The 18725-nt window shown below is 61.2% G+C and overlaps 2 protein-coding genes across 7 annotated transcripts in view; one reads left to right on the forward strand and one right to left on the reverse strand.

The window, feature by feature from the left end:
• The first annotated feature begins 55 nt into the window (after positions 1-55).
• On the forward strand, positions 56-5383 carry LOC133354200 (GDP-D-glucose phosphorylase 1-like). 4 transcript variants are annotated; one of them, XM_061570854.1, is made up of 3 exons: positions 56-195; positions 1175-1287; positions 2879-5383. In XM_061570854.1, exon 3 carries the CDS (start codon positions 2974-2976, stop codon positions 4195-4197), a length of 1224 nt encoding a protein of 407 aa, XP_061426838.1. In that variant the 5' UTR covers positions 56-195; positions 1175-1287; positions 2879-2973; the 3' UTR covers positions 4198-5383. The 4 variants fall into 4 exon arrangements, with proteins under 4 accessions (XP_061426838.1, XP_061426839.1, XP_061426841.1 ...); XM_061570855.1 differs by lacking the exon at positions 56-195 and adding an exon at positions 769-991; XM_061570857.1 differs by lacking the exons at positions 56-195; positions 1175-1287 and adding an exon at positions 1633-1721.
• LOC133354197 (inositol hexakisphosphate and diphosphoinositol-pentakisphosphate kinase 2-like) overlaps positions 5254-18725 on the reverse strand; it is a 29512-nt gene continuing 16040 nt past the window's right edge. For 2 of the 3 annotated variants that reach the window (XM_061570848.1, XM_061570847.1), the window contains exons 19-29: positions 18400-18473; positions 18002-18151; positions 17383-17510; positions 16755-16869; positions 15860-15967; positions 14984-15106; positions 13324-13554; positions 12692-12841; positions 9188-9305; positions 8907-9032; positions 5254-8169 (exon numbers count right to left, since the gene is read on the reverse strand). In XM_061570848.1, the coding sequence (XP_061426832.1) occupies positions 8054-8169; positions 8907-9032; positions 9188-9305; positions 12692-12841; positions 13324-13554; positions 14984-15106; positions 15860-15967; positions 16755-16869; positions 17383-17510; positions 18002-18151; positions 18400-18473 (1439 nt within the window). In that variant the 3' untranslated portion in view covers positions 5254-8053. The remainder of the gene's footprint in view (positions 8170-8906; positions 9033-9187; positions 9306-12691; positions 12842-13323; positions 13555-14983; positions 15107-15859; positions 15968-16754; positions 16870-17382; positions 17511-18001; positions 18152-18399; positions 18474-18725) is intronic. The other variant, XM_061570849.1, reaches the window with a different exon arrangement.

Raw genomic sequence — 18725 nt, forward strand, 5'->3', positions numbered from 1 at the left:
CCGTCACCGACGCAGTCGCCTCATTCACGTTCATCTCGTTCACCTTGCTCGTCACGTCCGTCACGCTCAACTCCGCAGGCTGCGCAGGAGGACGGCGGTGGCGGCGGCGACGGTGACGATCGGCGACTGGGCGGCCAGGGTCGGCCTTCGGTCGCTCGAGGAAGTGCCGGCTGCCGCCACAGGAACCCCGTTGGTGTAAGTGGCCCCCGCTCGCCCCGTGTCCCCCTCCCACGCGCAGTCGCGGGTCACCGCTGCGCCGCCGCTCGGCCCGCTCGCGGCTCCGAGCTCCGGGGACGAGGTACGGGCGGAGCGCGCGGAACGCGCGGACACGCCGCAGCCTGTGCTGGGCGGGCAGCGCGACGGCGTCGAGGTCCATGACGTCCCCGGGCCACGCACGGCGCGAGCGGTCGGCGGGAGAGGACGGGGGCGCAGCCTCGTCGCCAGTGACCCAGCTGGCTCGCCGAGCGAGCAGATCTCGACTTGGTTGTTTCAACTCCGACTTCTACTCGGCGTCTTTTTGTCGCTTACTTTGACCTCTGGTCGCCCCGCTTCGTACTTTGCTTCGCTGTTGTACTTTGTGTTGATGTTGTTGTTCCTGGTGACCCGGGTCACGTGTGCAAACGAACACCGCTGCTCTTGGCCCGGTCTCTCTCTCGAGCTCTCGGGCCGTTCCACAAACATCGCCGCTCGTCGCGAACGAGTTCAGCGGCTGCAGGACCCCAGGACCCTGGGATGGGAGATGGGAGGGGGTGGGTAAAGGCGCAGCTCTGCAAGTGTTAACGAACTGTGTGTGCACGTTGCACCTTCTTTCGCACCGTACATTGCCAACCGTGCTAATCGGAGGTGCGGGGGAAGGACAATAAACTCAACACAAAAATCAGCTCGAGAGAAATGCGTTTGTCAATCTCGACGACTTCAAAGTGCACAGCTCCGCTTCCTCACATCTCACGGAAACGCGTTCCACACGGCCGCAGAAGCGCGTCTGAAAGAGGTAACGGCGCAGCCCTGAAAGTGCTCGCTCAAGCCGCTGCTGGCAGAAGAGACTCGGTTACAGGGAGCTCTCTCTCTCTCTCTCGAGGGGGGGGGGGGTATTTGTCCTCCTCTTCCACACTCACCAGACGCCTTGGAACACGCGGGGCGTGACGCACGCCTTGACCCCCCTCCCCGCCCACAGGCGACCTGCCCCCCTCACGGGCGTGCCCGCGGTACGGCTCGGGGACACTCCAAGTGGCGCGCCGGGTGATCAACTCGGAGGTCCGGCGCGTTGCTAACCACTCCACTGTCGCGGTGAGTGTGGGGAGCGGTGGCGCAGTGGTGAGCGCGGTGAGTTTGGGGAGCGGTGGCGCAGTGGTTGGCGCGGTGAGTGTGGGGAGCGGTGGCGCAGTGGTGAGCAAGCGCACTGACCGGCGTGGTGAAGTATGGTCAGACGGCCTCCGTGACCGGCAGCAGCGTGGCCTCCATCCAGCAGTGGATTGAGAAAGGGGGAGGGAGGGGGGGGGCCGTGAATGGCGGGATCCCACGGGGGGCGCAGTGCCACTGTGCTCGACAGCTGTGCCGCCCACGTGGTTCGCGCGTGCGGCGACTTCCGGGTCGCCACGTGGAGGGGAGAGGCGGGGGGGGAGGTCGCGCGCGCGCGCGTCCCCACGGCGCTCTCCCTCGTCACTTTGCTCGATCCGCTGCTGGACGAGCGACTTCCTCGCGGCTCGTGCAGGGACGGCCCCGTGAGTGGGGGCCGGGGGGTGGGGGCCGGGGGGGTGGGGGCCGGGGGGTGGGGGCCGGGGGGGTGGGGGCCGGGGGGGTTCGGATCGTCCCGTCCCGCCAGCTGATTGCGGGAGTCGAACTCGCGGTACGCTCACCACTCGCGCCACCGCTCCTCCGCATACCGAGACGGCGTGAGGTCGTCATCCCAACACCGTGAATGGACGGCTCGTTCGCGGTGTTGGATGATGCGACGGGATGTTGATCGTCTGCCAGGGCTTGTCCGCTGCCGCTTGAAGGCCGACGCCCACGCCGGCATCAATCGGCACGCGCGGTTCTCCGACGCCGCAGCCGATTCGATTCCATCGCTCCATCTCCGCGGTGGCGCCTCTCGCGCGGTCTCTCCTGAGGCTGCCATTCCATCGTGAGCCTCGTCCCCGGCATCGCCACAGGCGGTGTGCGGTGCCCAGGCCCCACTGCTCGATTAATATACAATGGTGCTCAGCTCTTTGCTCGATCCACTGCTGGATGAAGGTCGTGCGGACTGCGACGGGACACGACCACGGATGGTCAGCGCGGGCTCGTTAAAAGGGGCCCCCCACCAACCGGTTGAGATGTCACTCGCCACTGACGTTAGCCGTGGCCGGGAATCGAACCTACAGTGAGGGAAAAAAGTATTTGATCTCCTGCTGACTTTGTACGTTTGCCCACTGACAAAGAAATGATCAGTCTATAAATTTAATGGTAGGTTTATTTGAACAGTGAGAGACAGAATAACAACAACAAAATCCAGAAAAACGCATGTCAAAAAAGGTTATAAATTGATTTGCATTTTAATGAGGGAAATAAGTATTTGACCCCCGCTCAATCAGAAAGATTTCTGGCTCCCAGGTGTCTTTTATACAGGTAACGAGCTGAGATTAGGAGCACACTCTTAAAGGGAGTGCTCCTAATCTCAGCTTGTTACCTGTATAAAAGACACCTGTTCACAGAAGCAATCAATCAATCAGATTCCAAACTCTCCACCATGGCCAAGACCAAAGAGCCCTCCAAGGATGTCAGGGACAAGATTGTAGACCAACACAAGGCTGGAATGGGCTACAAGACCATCGCCAAGCAGCTTAGGTCGCCAGGTTCACAGCGCGACGCTAACCCCCCCCCCCCGTCCTGTGCACTGCAGTCGGGGTGGAGCACGTGGCTCGCACTGCGGAGGCAGCCGTGAGGGTTGGTGGATCACGCGCGCGTCGTCGTCGCCGCCCACGCGTCCGCGGGGCCATGTCGGCGAGCGGTGCTGGCCGCCCGTCCCCGCCGCCCGAGGTGTTCCGCTACTCGGACGCGGATCTGCGGAGCGGCGCCTCGGGGCGTCGCTTCGACGAGGCGCTGCTGCGGCTGTGGGACGAGCGCATGGAGGCCGGGGGGGTCTTCCGCTACGCGCTGCGCGCGCCGCCGCCCACGCGCCGCCTCCCGGGGCCCTTGGGCCTCCTCGTGCAGCTGAACCCCGAGAGGACCGCCCTGCGCCGGCCCGCGCAGGACGCCCGGCGCCTGGACCAGCCCTTCCAGCCGGAGCTGTTCAACTTCACGCGCGTCCCGCCCGCCGAGATCCTCCTGGAGATGCGGCGGAGCGACGACGTGGCCGAGTCGCCGGGCGACCTCGTGCTGGTCAACGCGAGCCCTATCGAGCGCGGCCACGTGCTGCTCGTGCCGGCGCCCGGCCTGCGCCTCCCGCAGGCGCTGACCGAGCGCGCCGCCCGGCTCGGCGTCGACGCGCTACTGCTGAGCTCGCGCCGGGGCCTGCGCGTGGGCTTCAACTCGCTGTGCGCCCTCGCCTCCGTCAACCACCTGCACCTGCACGCCTACTACCTGGAGCGCGCGCTGCTGGCCGAGCGGGCGCCCGCGGCGGCGGTGGAGGAGGGCAGCCCGCTGCACGAGCTGGGGCCGCCCTCCCACCCGGCGCGGGGCTTCCTGCTGTACGAGGAGGAGGCGAGCGCCGACGCGGCGGGGCGGCTGGCGCGCCGCCTGCACGCCGTCGCCTCCCGCCTGGCGCTCCGCGGCTACGCGCACAACGTGTTCGTGTGCCGGGGGGCGCCGCCCGGCCCGCCGCGGCCGCGCGGCGACGGCGGCGTCGCGCCGAGCGGGGTGCGCGCGCTGGTGTGGCCGCGCGAGCCGTGCCCCGGCGCCAAGGAGCTGGCGCCCCGGGCAGAGGAGGAAGACGGCGCCGCGCGGTTCAACGTGGCGCTGTGCGAGCTGGCGGGGCACGTGCCGCTGGCGAGCCGCCGCCTCTTCGAGACGATCACCGAGGCGCAGGCGGCCGGCGTCATCGGCGGACACTCGCTCGCCGAGCAGCCGTTCCGAGCGCTGGCCCGCGAGCTGGCGGCGCTGCTCCGGGAAGACGCCGCCGCGGGGACCGGGGACGACCGCCGCGGAGCGTGCGGCGCCAGCGACGAGGGGAGCGCAGCGTGCGGCGCTAGCGACGGGGGTGGCGCAGCGTGCGAACCTTGAGTCGTGTTCTGTGCCAATTAGTCGTGGACAGAAACTTGTGATGAGCTGTGCAGGTGCATGCTGGGTAATGAGAGATGTAAATAAACGTTGCGTTTCACGACGCGCCAACACAACCTGCCGGCCTACTGTCCCACTCGCCTCATCTTAAACCGCAAGTAGTTGTCCAAGCGGATTCTGTACAGGTTTTGATCTTCTGCGTCTCAGCAGCAGTTCGAACAAGAGCAATATTACGATTCGCAAATGCTTCCTGGGTTAGATTGCGTGAATACAATGCCAATGTGTGCCTTGCACCCTCCTCCACCTGACACGGCCAAAGAAATTAAGCGGCGACGCGAACAGACACGCCGCTTGCTACGGCTGTGTTGGACGTGTGTGGATCGCTGTACCCACGTACCGGTGCACTGAGAAACCATAATGCTATTCACCACGCGCGCGCACGCGTTCACGCGATGGCCTCATTTATTTGGCTGTGTCGGGCAGAGGAGGGTGTACGACACAACATTGGCATTGTACTCGCGCGGTGATCCGACCCCCAAAATAAATCCATTTCGAATCGTAACATCTGTCGCGAAAGCCCACCTCTTCTCTCGCCAATTCACAGCTGTCAACCCCTTATCTGTGCCTACCTTCTTACAAACCAACTCAGACCATATTGGTCACCTAATGCCCTTAGAAATCTCAACGTTCATCCTACAAAATACCATCACATTGGAGAAACAAAATTTTTTTGCCCGGATTGAAACGGTTGTACGCCGTATGGACCTCAAATCTAATACTTCCCTGCACAAGAATACGGGGTAAACCATATGTGTTGAGAGCTATGCCAATGCTCTTCCCCTCCTACAAACTACCCTCTTATCGCTGTGACTCCAACCTCCATCCTTGCACTCCCGCTGCCATCCAAGTCGTTGCATTCTGTGTCACCGTTTTTGTAAGCTGCGTGAAGCGCCTAGATGCATGCTCGCACACACGCTCGCACGCACGCTCGCACGCACGCACGCTCGCACGCACGTTCGCATGCACAAGAATCCACTCCACGGCGCCGTTCAGCTGGCGAATACAAAAATATTTATTGAGATTCGGGGGGCTCCCGCGAGGCGTGGGTACAAATCCGCCCCCTGCCCCCTTCTTCCCGAGTCGCGGGCGTTCAAGGACGTTTCACAATCGCGGGGCGCGTGCGACTCGTCACCATTGTGATCTGCGAGCTCACGGATAGTTCCGTTCGGCCGCTCGGTTCCTTCCAAAGACCGCACGAGTGAAACGGCTCAGCCCTGGCTCAGGCTCGGCTCTGGGAATCCTGAGCGCGACCGGGAGCGTGCTCGGAGGTGGCTCAAGTTAAGGCTCGCTGGAGCCAGAGCCAGGCCTGAGCCGAGTCGCGACTGGGATCACGGCGAGCCGCATCACGACCTCATGGGGCCGTGACGTCGTGGCCGAGCGGTAGGGCATTCCCCACTCGTTGCAGAGCTTCGCAATTTCAATCCGGCAGGCCGCCCCGGTTATTACTGCGGGCGTCATCAATAATTCACGGCACCGTCGGTTCACCACGGACGGTGTCCAGACTCACAGCGGCCACCCTGGTGAACGCTGCGGCGTGCGTATTAGCCGGACGACGCTCCTCCATGCCGTCTGCGTCACTCGCAGCGGCCGGGGGATGTCCCACGGCGTCATTCTCAGCGAGTCGCTCGGGCATCTGGCGCTGCCGTCGCCGTCCCAATTTGCCAAATTAGAACAATGGCGCCGCCAAAGGTGACTCGGTGGGGATGACGCACCGAGCAGCAGCTGCCGTCTCCTGCCGGCGGCGGACTGACGGCTGCCGAGTCGCCTGGTGCCGCACAGAGATAGCTGCCGATGGGGGGGGGGGGGGCGCTGCGTGTGGGGAGCGGTTAGTGCAGCGGTTAGCGAACGGCACTGCGAAACCGGTGACCCGAGTTCGATTCCAGCTCACGGACAACACCAGTGACGATTGTCTGGACTGGGCCTGGGCCTTCCCTAGGTCGACTCGGCCTCAAATTCATACTTGGTGTAAACATCGCCAGTGGGGAGATGAAGGCGGGCCGGGTGTGGTGCTGGTCACCCACCCCCCTCGTATGTCGCGCCAGCTTTCATAGGTGCCTGTTAAGGCTATACACGGGATCTTTGTTTTAATGTGTGGCCAGCGAAAGGCATTGAAAATACAGTACAGTTTGGCCATTGGATATTCGTATTATAATTATGCTTTGCTACCCAGGAAAGCCTCACTGAGTCTCAATATTCTCTTTCAGGAGGGTCCTGCCAAGTTTTCACAGTTGAGTAGTGAGGTGCTGCTGCTGTTGCGTGATCCCCATTAAATAATTTGCGAGCGATTTTTCAGCATTGGGATGTTTTGGCCGATACGAGTCGGTCCCACTGTGTGTTGGTTTAGCTATGGGCGGGAACCCAGAGAGCCCGGAGGGACCACGTGCAGAACGGGGAGAACGTAGAAACTCTACACAGAAAGGGTGTCCGAGTCGGGAATCGAACTCAGGCGCTTCTTGCTGTAAGGCACGAGGGGGGGCACCGCCGCACCGCCGCCACCCGTATAGTGCAGTAACAACGAAGGCACTGGTCCCCTGGAGGACAAGTCTCACAATGTGCCCACTGCGGTGACAAACGCAGCCAAAGGGCATTCCTGCTGCTCCCAGGAGCCTCGAGAGAGACATTGGTGCTCACCGACTGTTTACAGCCCTGCAGAGTCGTAGTTGGACATTCCTGTGACGGACGGAGGCAAGTCTCTCAGGACAACCACCAACTTAACGTGCCGGTGGTTGCCAATGAGTCATTGTGAATGTATCTTTGGGTTCGGGTTTTTATTACGACTTCTTGGAGCTTGTCCTGAGGATGTTTGGCGCAGTTCCAAGCGAAACGTTGCGCATCCGATCGCCGCTAAATATGGCAGAGTGAGGATTGTTATTCGACTCGTCGGGCGAGCCAGCTGGCGCAATAACAGCGGGCGCAATGACAACGGGCGCACTGACAATAAAACGCTTGTACACCACGTGACGATTTACATTGCTCAGCTATGTCGGGTGGTGGAGGGTTCTTGACGACACAAATTTGGCCACGCCATTACAGCGCGGACTCACCCAAAACTCAATTATGAATCGGGATACCGACCGCTGACCCTCACAAAGTGGTTCTCGTTTTTATCAACCCCGGATTTAGGAATGATGGGCCGATATCAAACCCTCAACCCCCTCAACGGGGATTTGAACTCGCGACCTTCCGACCGCGAGCCACAATTGACCTAAGTGCTGCGACCTCTGCGGCGCGCGGTATATTGTGTCGGGGCGACGACGGCACGAGGCGGCGCGTACCGGGGAACTCCGCGGACGCGATGGCTAAGGAAAGTCTTACGGACCTTGGCAATGTTGGCGTTTGTTCAAGTTTTCGGGCAAGTCACAGAGAAAACACGCAAAGTAAACTTTGGCTTTGATCGTAAACAAACAAAATACATGGAAGTTGAATTCCCCGCCGTCCACCGCGTGGTGGTCGCTGGCGGGGGGGGGGGGGGTGTCCATGGGACGGAGCTTGTTTCCTTGCGCTACCGGGGCACGGACGAGTTGGTGCCGGTCCGCGTTGCCCCCCCCCCCCCCCGAGATCACAGTGAGCGGCACGGGGACGAGGCCTGTGGTCTTAGGCGTGGCCCTGAACCGGGCTCCGAGCCGAATCCCGGCCCACGTCCGAGCCGCTTCTCGCCAAGCGACCACCGAGCGGGGCTCCGAGCCCGAGCCGTCGAGGCCAGGCCAGGGCCCGAGTCACTCCGCGTCCACGAGTCTCGGCGCGCGTGGGGACGAGTCGCCAGGCGCCTCGCGGGCGGCGCCGCGGCAGAGCGACCGGCTCATTGGCCGAGAGGCAAGCCGTTCGATTGGCTCGCAGGCACGTCGTCCGGCCGGTTGACGGGCAATTCATTTGGTTGGCAAGAAGCGACGGAGGCCGGCGAGCCAGGGGCGGCGACTGAAACAAAGAGAACGATGGCGTGTAAGACGTGTACGCACGCGCAGACAATCACGCACATACGCACTTGTACGCACGCATACGTTTAAATTCACACACCGGAATACGTGTTCACGCGCACAATTGCTTGCACACAACAAGAACAACCGTTGTTCGCCACCAAGTAGTGGTGACATTACCGAGTAGCGGTGACATCACTGATTAGCGGTGACGTCACCGAGTAGCGGTGACATCACCGAGTAGTGGTGACATCACCAAGTAGCGGTGACATCACCAAGTGTCCCCAATGCAGCCACAGCAGCTGCACGAGCCACAGTCCTGAACTTCACCCATTTCCCCTCGGCATCAGGAGGAGGGAGGGGAGGATGCCAATCCCAGCCTTAAGCAATGATGAAATTCATGCTTGCAACCTTCATCAGCAAGCCGACATGGGTCCTATGTAATCCTGTGTAAGTCTATGGGTCCTATGTAATCCTGTGTAAGTCAATGGGTCCTATGTAATCCTATGTAAGTCTATGGGTCCTATGTAATCCTATGTAAGTCTATGGGTCCTATGTAATCCTATGTAAGTCTATGACAGGCACGGACACCAACTTGCGCATGGACAAGGACGTAATGCAAGTGCGGACACACGCGGGCACACGGGATGGAATCGACAAAATCGGGAACATGAATGAAAAAGTTTGCAGAAACACAGACGAGTGGCGGGGGGGTGGGGTGGGGGGCACGTGGGCTACCGGGCACGGAGGAGACGGGGGGCCCCGACGAGACGGCAGTGAGGAACGCGTCGACCTGGCGCAGCGACAGAGCGTTGTGCAGCGTCTCCAGCGGCGACAGGGACGGCATGCTGCCACCGCCGCTCTCTACACACGCACGGCACACGGGTGGCAGTCGCCAACGGGACGCGGAAACAACTCTCCGACGGTTTTCACGGTGCCGTTTGTTGCTGGCCGCGTGACGTTTCGTGCCTGTGCTCGGCAACTGCGTGCAACGAAACTGCCGACGGCCCCTGGCGTACCGAGCATGAGCGCCTGGGTCTGCGCGAGGCTCTTGATGCCGCAGTGCAGCGGCGTGAGCGGGAACAGCGCAGCCGGCGCTCCTCCTGCTGCGCCCACTGCTCCCGGCGTCTCCGCCAGCTAAACGCACACACACACGCATGCACGCACACACGCACGCACGGCATCACCGTGACACACATACACACGCACTTGGTGCAGTGGCACAACTTGACTGCCATGGGATCCCCCTGGTAAAGGGATTTCATGCAAGACTATGAATCATACGTAAGTTTATGGGTCCTGTGTAAGTCTATGGGTTCTATCTAAGTCTATGGGTCCTGTGTAAGTCTATGGGTTCTATGTAAGTCTATGGGTCCTGTGTAAGTCTATGGGTTCTGTGTAAGTCTATGGGTTCTATCTAAGTCTATGGGTCTTGTGTAAGTCTATGGGTTCTATGTAAGTCTATGGGTCCTGTGTAAGTCTATGGGTTCTGTGTAAGTCTATGGGTCCTGTGTAAGTCTATGGGTTCTGTGTAGGTCAATGGGTGCCTGAGTAAGTCTATGGGTCCCTGACAATAAGGCGGCGATCGATAGTTTACCAACTCTGCAAACGTCCGAGCGAATCAGATCCCTCACGCTGCATGCAAACGGGCACCGCGGCGCAACGCTCGGCAAAGTCAAAAGATGAACACGAAGCGCAGCGAGGCGGTGAAATTGCGACGATGCCGGATTCGGTTTGTGACCTGGATCACCGACCCTCCCGCGCCGTTACAAATAATCACCGCGTCGTTGCGCGCCAGGGAGCCCGCCCTGGGGGGGGGGGGGGGGGGAAGGGGGGAGGGGGTTAGCGCTTGTCACGCAAGCCGTAGCCCTCGGTTAGTGACGAATGGAGAGGCAGGTTATTGTGTAATATTATTGTTGTTGTTGTTAAGTTTGTTTAGCCAGGAAAGCCGTACAGAGTCTCTAGACTCTGTTTTCGGGAAGGTTCTGCCAAGCTCTCGCAGTTACAACGAATCGTGGGCACACTTGTCGGGTGCCGCCCATCGAGATGTTCGCCGGAAGACGGCCATCATGGGGGTGTTTGAGCCCCGGCCCGGTGACGGTGCCCGTGTGTGTCTAGCTCTGGGAGGGGAACCGGAGAACATGGAGGGGGGGGAGGGGGGAGAACATGGAGGACACCGATGGATGAACGTTTTGGGGGGGGGAGGCGGGAAGAACACACGGATGGGGAGCGGCACCCGAGTCGGGAATCGAACCCCGGTGCGCTCCTCGCTGGAAACGTGCGTTTAGAGGAGTTGGCTGCTCTGCATGTCCACGTGGTGATGAGCGCCACCTCGTTGAGTGGCCATTTGTGGCCAGGTCACTTCTGAACTAACAGCTCAGTTTATTTATTTTAAAGTGATTAACTTACATACTCTTTGGTTCTTTCGGTAAAGTCACGTAGGTAGAAAAAGTAATAACAGATCACGACATTTCGATCGCCACACAAGCGATCGTCTTCAGGTGGGAGAGAGAAACAGGCTGCTGAGACAAGTCCTGATATCTATAGAGCCGAGAGAGGGGGGGGGGGGTGCCGCATCGGGCAGGAGGGTGGGGGCTGGAGATTGTGCCGAGGAGGTGGCCATTGTATTGTGAGAGACTGGCGTGTCAATGTGCAGTGATGGTATATCCGCCACTAGGGGGAAAGAGCGCGCAACAGGAGACACACACAGACACACAGAGAGACACACAGAGACACATACAGAGAGACACACACAGAGAGACACACACAGAGACACACACACAGAGACACACACAGAGAGACACACAGAGAGAGACACACACAGAGAGACACACACACACAGAGACACACAGAATTAATCAATCTTGATCTTCAAATCAAGATTGATTAACTTACCTTTCCTATACTTTACACTCCTATCGTTTTTTTTGGACGTGCGATGCTATAGACGGTGTAACTTTCTGACTCACCCCGACTGGACGCCATAGCTCATCGGGTTTCTCCAGGATAAAGATTCTGATTCCGCTGCGAGGCGCGAATGAGACCACTGCACTGCCGCCCGTATCGAGCGGGCGGAGGGAGCTTGACGTCACACGGCGGAGGGAGCTTGACGTCACACGGCGGAGGGAGCTTGACGTCACACGGCGGAGGGAGCTTGACGTCACACGGCGGAGGGAGCTTCATGTCACACGGCGGAGGGAGCTTGAGGTCACACGGCAGAGGAAGCTTCAAGTCACACGGCGGAGGGAGCTTCATGTCACACGGCGGAGGGAGCTTCATGTCATACGGCGGAGGGAGCTTCATGTCACACGGCGGAGGGAGCTTCATGTCATACGGCGGAGGGAGCTTCACGTCACACGGCGGAGGGAGCTTGACGTCACACGGCGGAGGGAGCTTCATGTCACACGGCGGAGGGAGCTTCATGTCACACGGCGGAGGGAGCTTGACGTCACACGGCGGAGGGAGCTTCAAGTCACACGGCGGAGGGAGCTTCATGTCACACGCCGTCCGTAGCCAATCGAGCACGCCAACGGGCCCTCGGAGAGGCCGACCGCTTTCACGAGAACGTCCCGAAAACACTCGGCCAGCACTGGGGGGCCCACGCAGCGGAGACGCGGGGGTCTGACAAACCACCCAGCGGCGCCTGCTGCCAAGAGGGTTCGACGCTGGCGCTCGGCCGTTCCGTCGCGGTTCTCGCGGGTTAGTGGGTGGAGAGGGGGGTCAGGGATGGAGGTGACGCGGGGGGTTTGCGAAGCCATGCGAGCGCGAGGTGGGGGGGGGGCCACAGCCGCAGAGCAGCACAGCTGGGGACGCCGTCACTGTTTGCCCGCGGCCCACTGCAGGGCCTGGAGACCAGGCCGTGCTGCGTCAAGCGGTCAGCGCCGCGTTCCCGGTCGCGGCTCGGCCTCTAAAGCCGAAGTTCAGCGCCAGCTCAGGGCCGAGCCGTGACGAGGAAGACGGGCCTTCATTTGCTGCGCATTGTTAGAGTCGCTTTGCTTTTGGTGACCTGGGTCACGCCAATGAGATGCATCGTGGTCTCGCGAGTTCCTCACCGTGGTTCAACAGATCACACGGGAGACTTACTGACGCGATCCACTTACCGGTGCGATTTTGATAAATCAACGCCGGAGAGCGTAAGGCCACCAAACGAGCGGAGCGCCTGACCGACCGACCGACCGGCCGGGACGTTTGGGCGGGCCGGCGCCCCGCGACACGACGGCCGCCCCCCCGGCACGCTCCGCTCGCGGCGAGGCTGCCCTCTGGGAGGTCACGTTGAGCGCTTGGCCGATGGAAGCGTTCAAAGGGTTCTTGTGCCGCTCGTGAGCGCACACGGCGTTGGTTGCCATGCCGAGGGTGACGCCCGCTCCTGAGAGTTGGGTTGGCAAGCGGTTCTAGAGACCCTCGACCCGGGGCGGCAGTGATGGCGGCGCCGATGATAACGATGATAACGATGATAATGACGATAATGGCGATGATGCGATCGTAATGACGGCGACGATAACGAGACTGACGCTGTGTTGAACCTGCTGCAGGGATGTAGAGAAGAGGGGTGGGGGGCCGGGTGAGGGGGGGCCAAGGGGGTTCGCGTCGCCGGAGCGGCGGCGCCGCCGGCTGGGCACGGGGAGGCACGCGGTGCCACCCGACTCGGGGTTGGAGGCGCTCAGGGGGAACGCCTGGGACACACGACACGCACACGGCACGCACACGCCACCGTCACGCACACGCCACCGTCACACTACAGTCACACGCATGCCACCACACAAATGTCACCACGCACACGCCAGAGTCACGCACACGCCTCCGTCACAGCGCAGTCACAGTCCCCAAAGTCAAACGGGCGGCAACAAACAGCACTATCGAAGCCGTATGTGTAATGTGGGTGTGTAGGCGAGTGATTGGTTGCGAGTGTGTGGTTGATTGGGCGTGTTGGTGGGTGGGTGAGCGTGCGAGTGAGTGATTGGGTAGCGAGTGGGTGAGCGAGTGGGCGAGCGAGTGGGCGAGCGAGTGGGTGAGCGTGTGAGCGAGTGATTGGGTAGCGAGTGGGCGAGCGAGTGGGTGAGCGAGTGGGTGAGCGTGTGAGCGAGTGATTGGGTAGCGAGTGGGTGAGCGAGTGGGTGAGTCGGGCGGCACGGGGAGCCGAGCTGGGGGCCGTCACCTCCGTGGATGTGTTTTTGCGCGGCCGGCAGTGCAGGGGCAGCGGCCGCGGCTTGACGATGACGATGGGCGCCGACGAAGCTCCGGGCCGGGCGGTGGGGGAGCCCGGCGGTGGCTGTGCCACCCCGGCCCCCGCCCCCCTGCTCCTCCTCCCACTCCACACGCCGCCCCCCCCCCGCTCCTCCTGCCCGCCCCCCACCTCCTCCTCTTGCGACTGTCGCCCGACGTCGCTCTGCGGCGACAAGCACGCCGAGCCCAGGCCGCAAAACACGTCAAGCGGCCAGCAACAAGCGGCGCTACCGCAGTTGTAAGAGTTGACCGCTGCAGCGTGTGTCTTGAGATTGTTGTGAGAGAGAGAAGTGACGTGACCTGTCGTGTGGTGAGTGGGTGAGCGAGCGAGTGGGTGAGTGTGCTATTGTTGTGACCTGCAGTGTGGCGAGTGGATGAGCGAGCGAGTGGGTGAGTGTGTCGTTGTGACCTGTAGTGTGGTGAGTGGGTGAGCGAGCGAGTGGGTGAGTGTGTCGTTGTGACCTGTAGTGTGGTGAGTGGGTGAGCGAGCGAGTGGGTGAGTGTGCTGTTGTTGTGACCTGCAGTGTGGTGAGTGGGTGAGCGAGCGAGTGGGTGAGTGTGTCGTTGTGACCTGCAGTGTGGTGAGTGGGTGAGCGAGCGAGTGGGTGGGTGAGTGTGTCGTTGTGATCTGTAGTGTGGTGAGTGGGTGAGCGAGCGAGTGGGTGAGTGTGTCGTTGTGACCTGCAGTGTGGCGAGTGGGTGAGCGAGCGAGTGGGTGAGTGTGCTGTTGTTGTGACCTGCAGTGTGGTGGTTGAACAGTGTTGTGGACGAGACGAAACATGCGGTGTCTGGTAGACCGACTCCTCCACATGGGGGGAGGATCGAGGAGTGAAGATCACGCGAACAGTAACCACTGTGGTCGTAGCGACAGAGGAGTGATAAGTAGGCGTCTGAGTGAGTGAGTGAATCATCACTCAACCAGACTGCGTGTAATGATTATAGACCGAACGATTCACCCAGTCATTGTTTAACCTCTGCGTGTTGACAGCTTAAGTGAAAACACAGGACAATCTAATAACCTGTGTGTTTATTGTGAGTGTTTACGAGTGTTTATTTGAGTGGTGGTGTTTATATCAGTGTTTGGCTGGCTGCTTAACATCACGGGTCTCTGGGGCTGTTATTATCATTTTTTTACTATTCTGCTGGTTTACCCAGGAAAGGCCTCACCGAGTCTCAAGATTATTGTCCTGGAGGATCCTGCCAAGTTTTCTCAGTAGGGGCGGGCGATGTGGGCGATGTTGTTGCTGCTGCTGCTGCGCGATCCCAATTGGGTCACTTGCAGGGTCATTTGTCAGAATTGGGGATGTGTTGGCGCAATACCGGTCACATGGAGTGTGGGCTTCTATTGAGCTACGGGGGAGGAGATTGGAGGAAAACTCCGTTCTCACATTCCCACTCAGCAGAAGAGGGGGGGGGGGGGGAGAGAAAATACCAACTCCTCACTCTCACACGGACACTCTGATCAGCATGGTTGGTGATATACGGGAGCGAGCGGAGTGTGACCAGGACCGCCCTGCGTTCAGACGGAACGTCCAGCGCACCCCCCCCCCTCCCCCCCCGCGCCCCCCCCTCCCCCACGCAGGGAGACCGACCTCGCGGGAGGCCGGGCGGTAGCCGGAGCCCGACGGGTGCGGGGGGTCCCCACCGGAGACCCCCCCCCGGACCCCGGGGCTGAAGTGCAGCTCCACGTGGAATCGCTCCTCGGACGTCGGTTCCTGTGGCGCAGGCACACACAGAGAGAGAGAGAGGCCGCCCCCCGGCCAGCGTCGCCTTCAGCAGCCTGTCGGGGCAAGCGCCGTTCGCGAGCGGCGCCCACGGCGGCCCGCCACGGCGCACGAGGGGGCGGGTGGCCACACACACCGCATCGGGTACTCATTTGAGGCTAAGTCGACCTATGGGAGGCGCAGGACCGGTTCTGATATCCGTCACCGGTGTTGGTGGCCGTGAGCGGGAATCCAGCTCGGGCCACCGGGTTCATAGTGCAATGCGCTAACTACTGCGCCACCGGCTCCCGTGTACACTTGCACACACGCGCACGCAGGCGCATGCGCACGCACGCAGGCGCACGCACACGGATGATCTCTTCCCTGCTTCGCACGGAGCGCCTCTGCAGGAAGTGAAACCCAATAGATGAGAGCAATCGCAGCAGCAGCAGCAGAATGCCTGAGGGCTGGAGGGGCACGGGAGGGGGGGGGCAGCAGCAGACACCGATGACCTTGCAGCACTGACGACGAGTCCTAACGAGGACGAAGCCAGCCGCTGGCCCCTGTGTACGGCCACGCTGTTCAACTCGCCAGGAGCCGCTGGTGTGTCCACCGACGCGGCCGCGCGTGCACCCGTTGAACCGGTGGTGTGGACAAGGCCGAGGCCCCCAACCGGAGGCGGTGGGGCAGGTGCGGTGGGCACCTGTCGCACCTCCGATCGGCACGGTTGGCTACGTGCGAAAGAAGTTCCACGTCCAGACAAACCTTGCCCGGGTCTTCGTACAGCATGATCACGAGCTGCGTCATGTAGTTGAGTTCCGTCACCTCGCTCAGGTAGTCCATGGCGCGGCGCCACTGCTCGTCACGCTCCTCCTGGGTTCGCACGCGCACAGACACGCACAGTAAGACACAGACGCACACACACACACAGACACGCACAGTAAGACACAGACGCACACACACACAGACACACGCACACACACAGACACGCGCAGTAAGACACAGACGCACACACACACAGACAGATGCACGCAGTAAGACACACACACGCACACATGCACAGATAGAGGGGACTAAACAGCATAGCATGGCCTAGAGAAGGCTGATGCGGTAGAGGAAGATGGAGCCGAGTTGACTTGCGGACGAGTGTTACTAGCGGTGCCCAGGAGGCTCGTGAAGGACGCGACTGGTCAGTTGGAAACAGTCGCCCTCCAACAACAACGGAGGGCGGAGGAGCGACGCTCACAACAACGAGCGGAGCGCCGGGTGGCTAAAGCACAGCAAGTTGGCACAGTAGGGGGCACAGGTGGTGCATCAGCCAGTCATCTCGGTCATCTCGGTCAGTCGACCAGTGGCACCTGGGTCTGCCCCGTGACCTCCTGCCAGCGGGCTTTCGACACTTCACGTGGCCTCAAGGTGCACTTGGCCTGGCACAAGCATCGTGGTGACGTCACCGCCACTTAGTGGCGAATGGCGGTTGTTGTTGTTGTTTGTGTGTAAGTGTGTGTAAGTGTGTGTGTGTGTACGTGTTTACGTGTGCATGTGTACGTGTGTATGTGTGTATGTGTGCCTGTGTATGTGTGCGTGTGCATGTGTACGTGTGCGTGTGTACGTGTGCGTGTGTACGTGTGCGTGTATACGTGTGCGCGTGTGCGCGTACGTTGAGCAGGCCCCCGTAGCGCAGGATGGACAGCAGGGAGTGCACGTGGCTCTCGCTGGTGAAGTAGAGCCGCGTGCGCACGTGCCGGCCGGGGGAGCTCACCCCCCGCGAATACCTGCGCCCCGTGGGGACAGAGACAAAGGGCCCCCGTGCAGCTCACGCAGGCTGTTGAGGCAAGTGCTGTTAGCGAGTAGGACCTACGCAGGCCAACGCGGCCTACCACACGCACAGAATACCCAGCACGCCACCCCACGGCACACACAGACACCACACACGTACACACACACACAGCCTTAGCTATACTGTTGGGGCAAGTGCTGTTAGCGAGCACCTACGAATGCCGGAATGGCACACGAGGGGGTGGGTAGCCAGCACCATACCCGGCCGCCTTTGTCTCCCCAGTGCCAATGTTTACACACTGAACCAGGTACCCATTGAGTTTAAATCGACCTAGTGGAGGCCCAGAACCATTTTAGATAATCTTGGCACGCTGCGTAGTGCAGCGTGCCAAGCGCTACACTGCAGCTCCCCACGCGAACACGCACACACGCGCACGTACGCTCACGCGTGCGCACGTGCCAACGTACGCGTGCGTGGGAGTGCGTGCGGGGGTGTGGCGATGGCCTACAGGGGGTTGAGCACGTTGACGGTGTCGTCGTCCTGCGTGCGCTGCAGGTCCGTGTGGATCTTGCGCAGCAGCGGGAGGCAGTAGGCGTACGCGATGTCCAGCTTCTCCTCCCTGCTGATGCCGTACTCCTGCACACAAAGATCGCCCCGTGTCGCCCACAACAGAGCAAGTGCTGCTAGCGAGCAGCGTCGGCCCGCGCCACGGCCCCCCAGCACCACGCCCGGCTGCCTTCGTCTCCCCAGTCGCGACGTTCACACATTCGCACCGGGTACTCATTCGAGGCCGAGTCTACCTAGGAGAGGGCCCAGCACCGTTTGAGACAATCGTCACTGGTGGTGACCGTGAGCGGGAATCGAACTCGGGTTGCACCAAAGACAAAGATCCCCCATATACTGTAGGGGCAAGTGCTGTTAGCGAGTAGTACCTATGAAGGCCGGAACGGTACGGAGGGGGTGGGTGGCCAGCACCACGCTCGACCGCCTTTGTCTCCCCAGTGGCGATGTTTACACACCGCACCAGGTACTTATTTGAGGCTGAGTCGACCTCACGCGTACTCACACACACACACACACACACGCGCGCACGTACGGGAGGGCGGGAGCGTCCCCGCGGCACGCACCTGCGGGATGACGATGTCGGCCAGCGCCTGGGAGAGCGCGAGCAGCTCGTGCGTGCGGCGCAGCGCCAGCGCGCCGTTGTGCTGCGTGTCGTACTTGATGCAGTCGTAGATGTCGGGGATCTTGCTGATGTCGTAGCGCCCACCCTTGAGCTGCGCACGGCGGCCAACGAGCGCAGGGGAGACGGACACAGGGAGACGGACGCAGGTGGGTGCCGTGCGTGAGAACTCGCCGCCCGTTCTCCGGCAGCCCCTTGCCGCCCGGCGACTCGGGCTCCGGGAGGAATCGGGGCAGCCCGGGGTAACCGGGGGCAACCCGGAGTAACTCGGGCTGACGGACCGGCCGCTCGATGCCGAGAGGATGCGAGCGAGGGTAGAGACTGCCGGTGCTGCCGTCGTACCTTGAAGTCCTTCTCCAGTTTGGCCCAGCGCTGCAGCATCAGGTCCAGCGTCTCGCTGTGGTACAGCTGGATGTCTGCACGTGCAAAAAAGACACCGGTCACCCCCCCGTTGCAGTTCACCCGTTCTCCACAACGGTGCGCGTCGTAGAGCTGCGTGTCGGACTGGGGCCGGTGTCGGGCACACGGAGAAGGAGGGTCCACGACTATGAACATCTGGCAGGTCACCAGCACCGGTTCAAGCAAAGCCCGACTCTGCTGATGAGACAGCGAATGTCGAAACCGGTCCAGAGTTTGCATCTGTTGAAGCAATGCTGCTGAAAAGAATG

Source organism: Lethenteron reissneri, chromosome 46 (assembly GCF_015708825.2).
Source record: "Lethenteron reissneri isolate LAM-NWPU_2019-01 chromosome 46, ASM1570882v1, whole genome shotgun sequence".
Classification (NCBI taxonomy): domain Eukaryota; kingdom Metazoa; phylum Chordata; class Hyperoartia; order Petromyzontiformes; family Petromyzontidae; genus Lethenteron; species Lethenteron reissneri.

Coding starts and splice junctions, on each gene's coding strand:
- LOC133354200 (XM_061570854.1), top strand. CDS start 2,974: ATGTCGGCGAGCGGTGCTGGCCGCCCGTCCCCGCCGCCCGAGGTGTTC.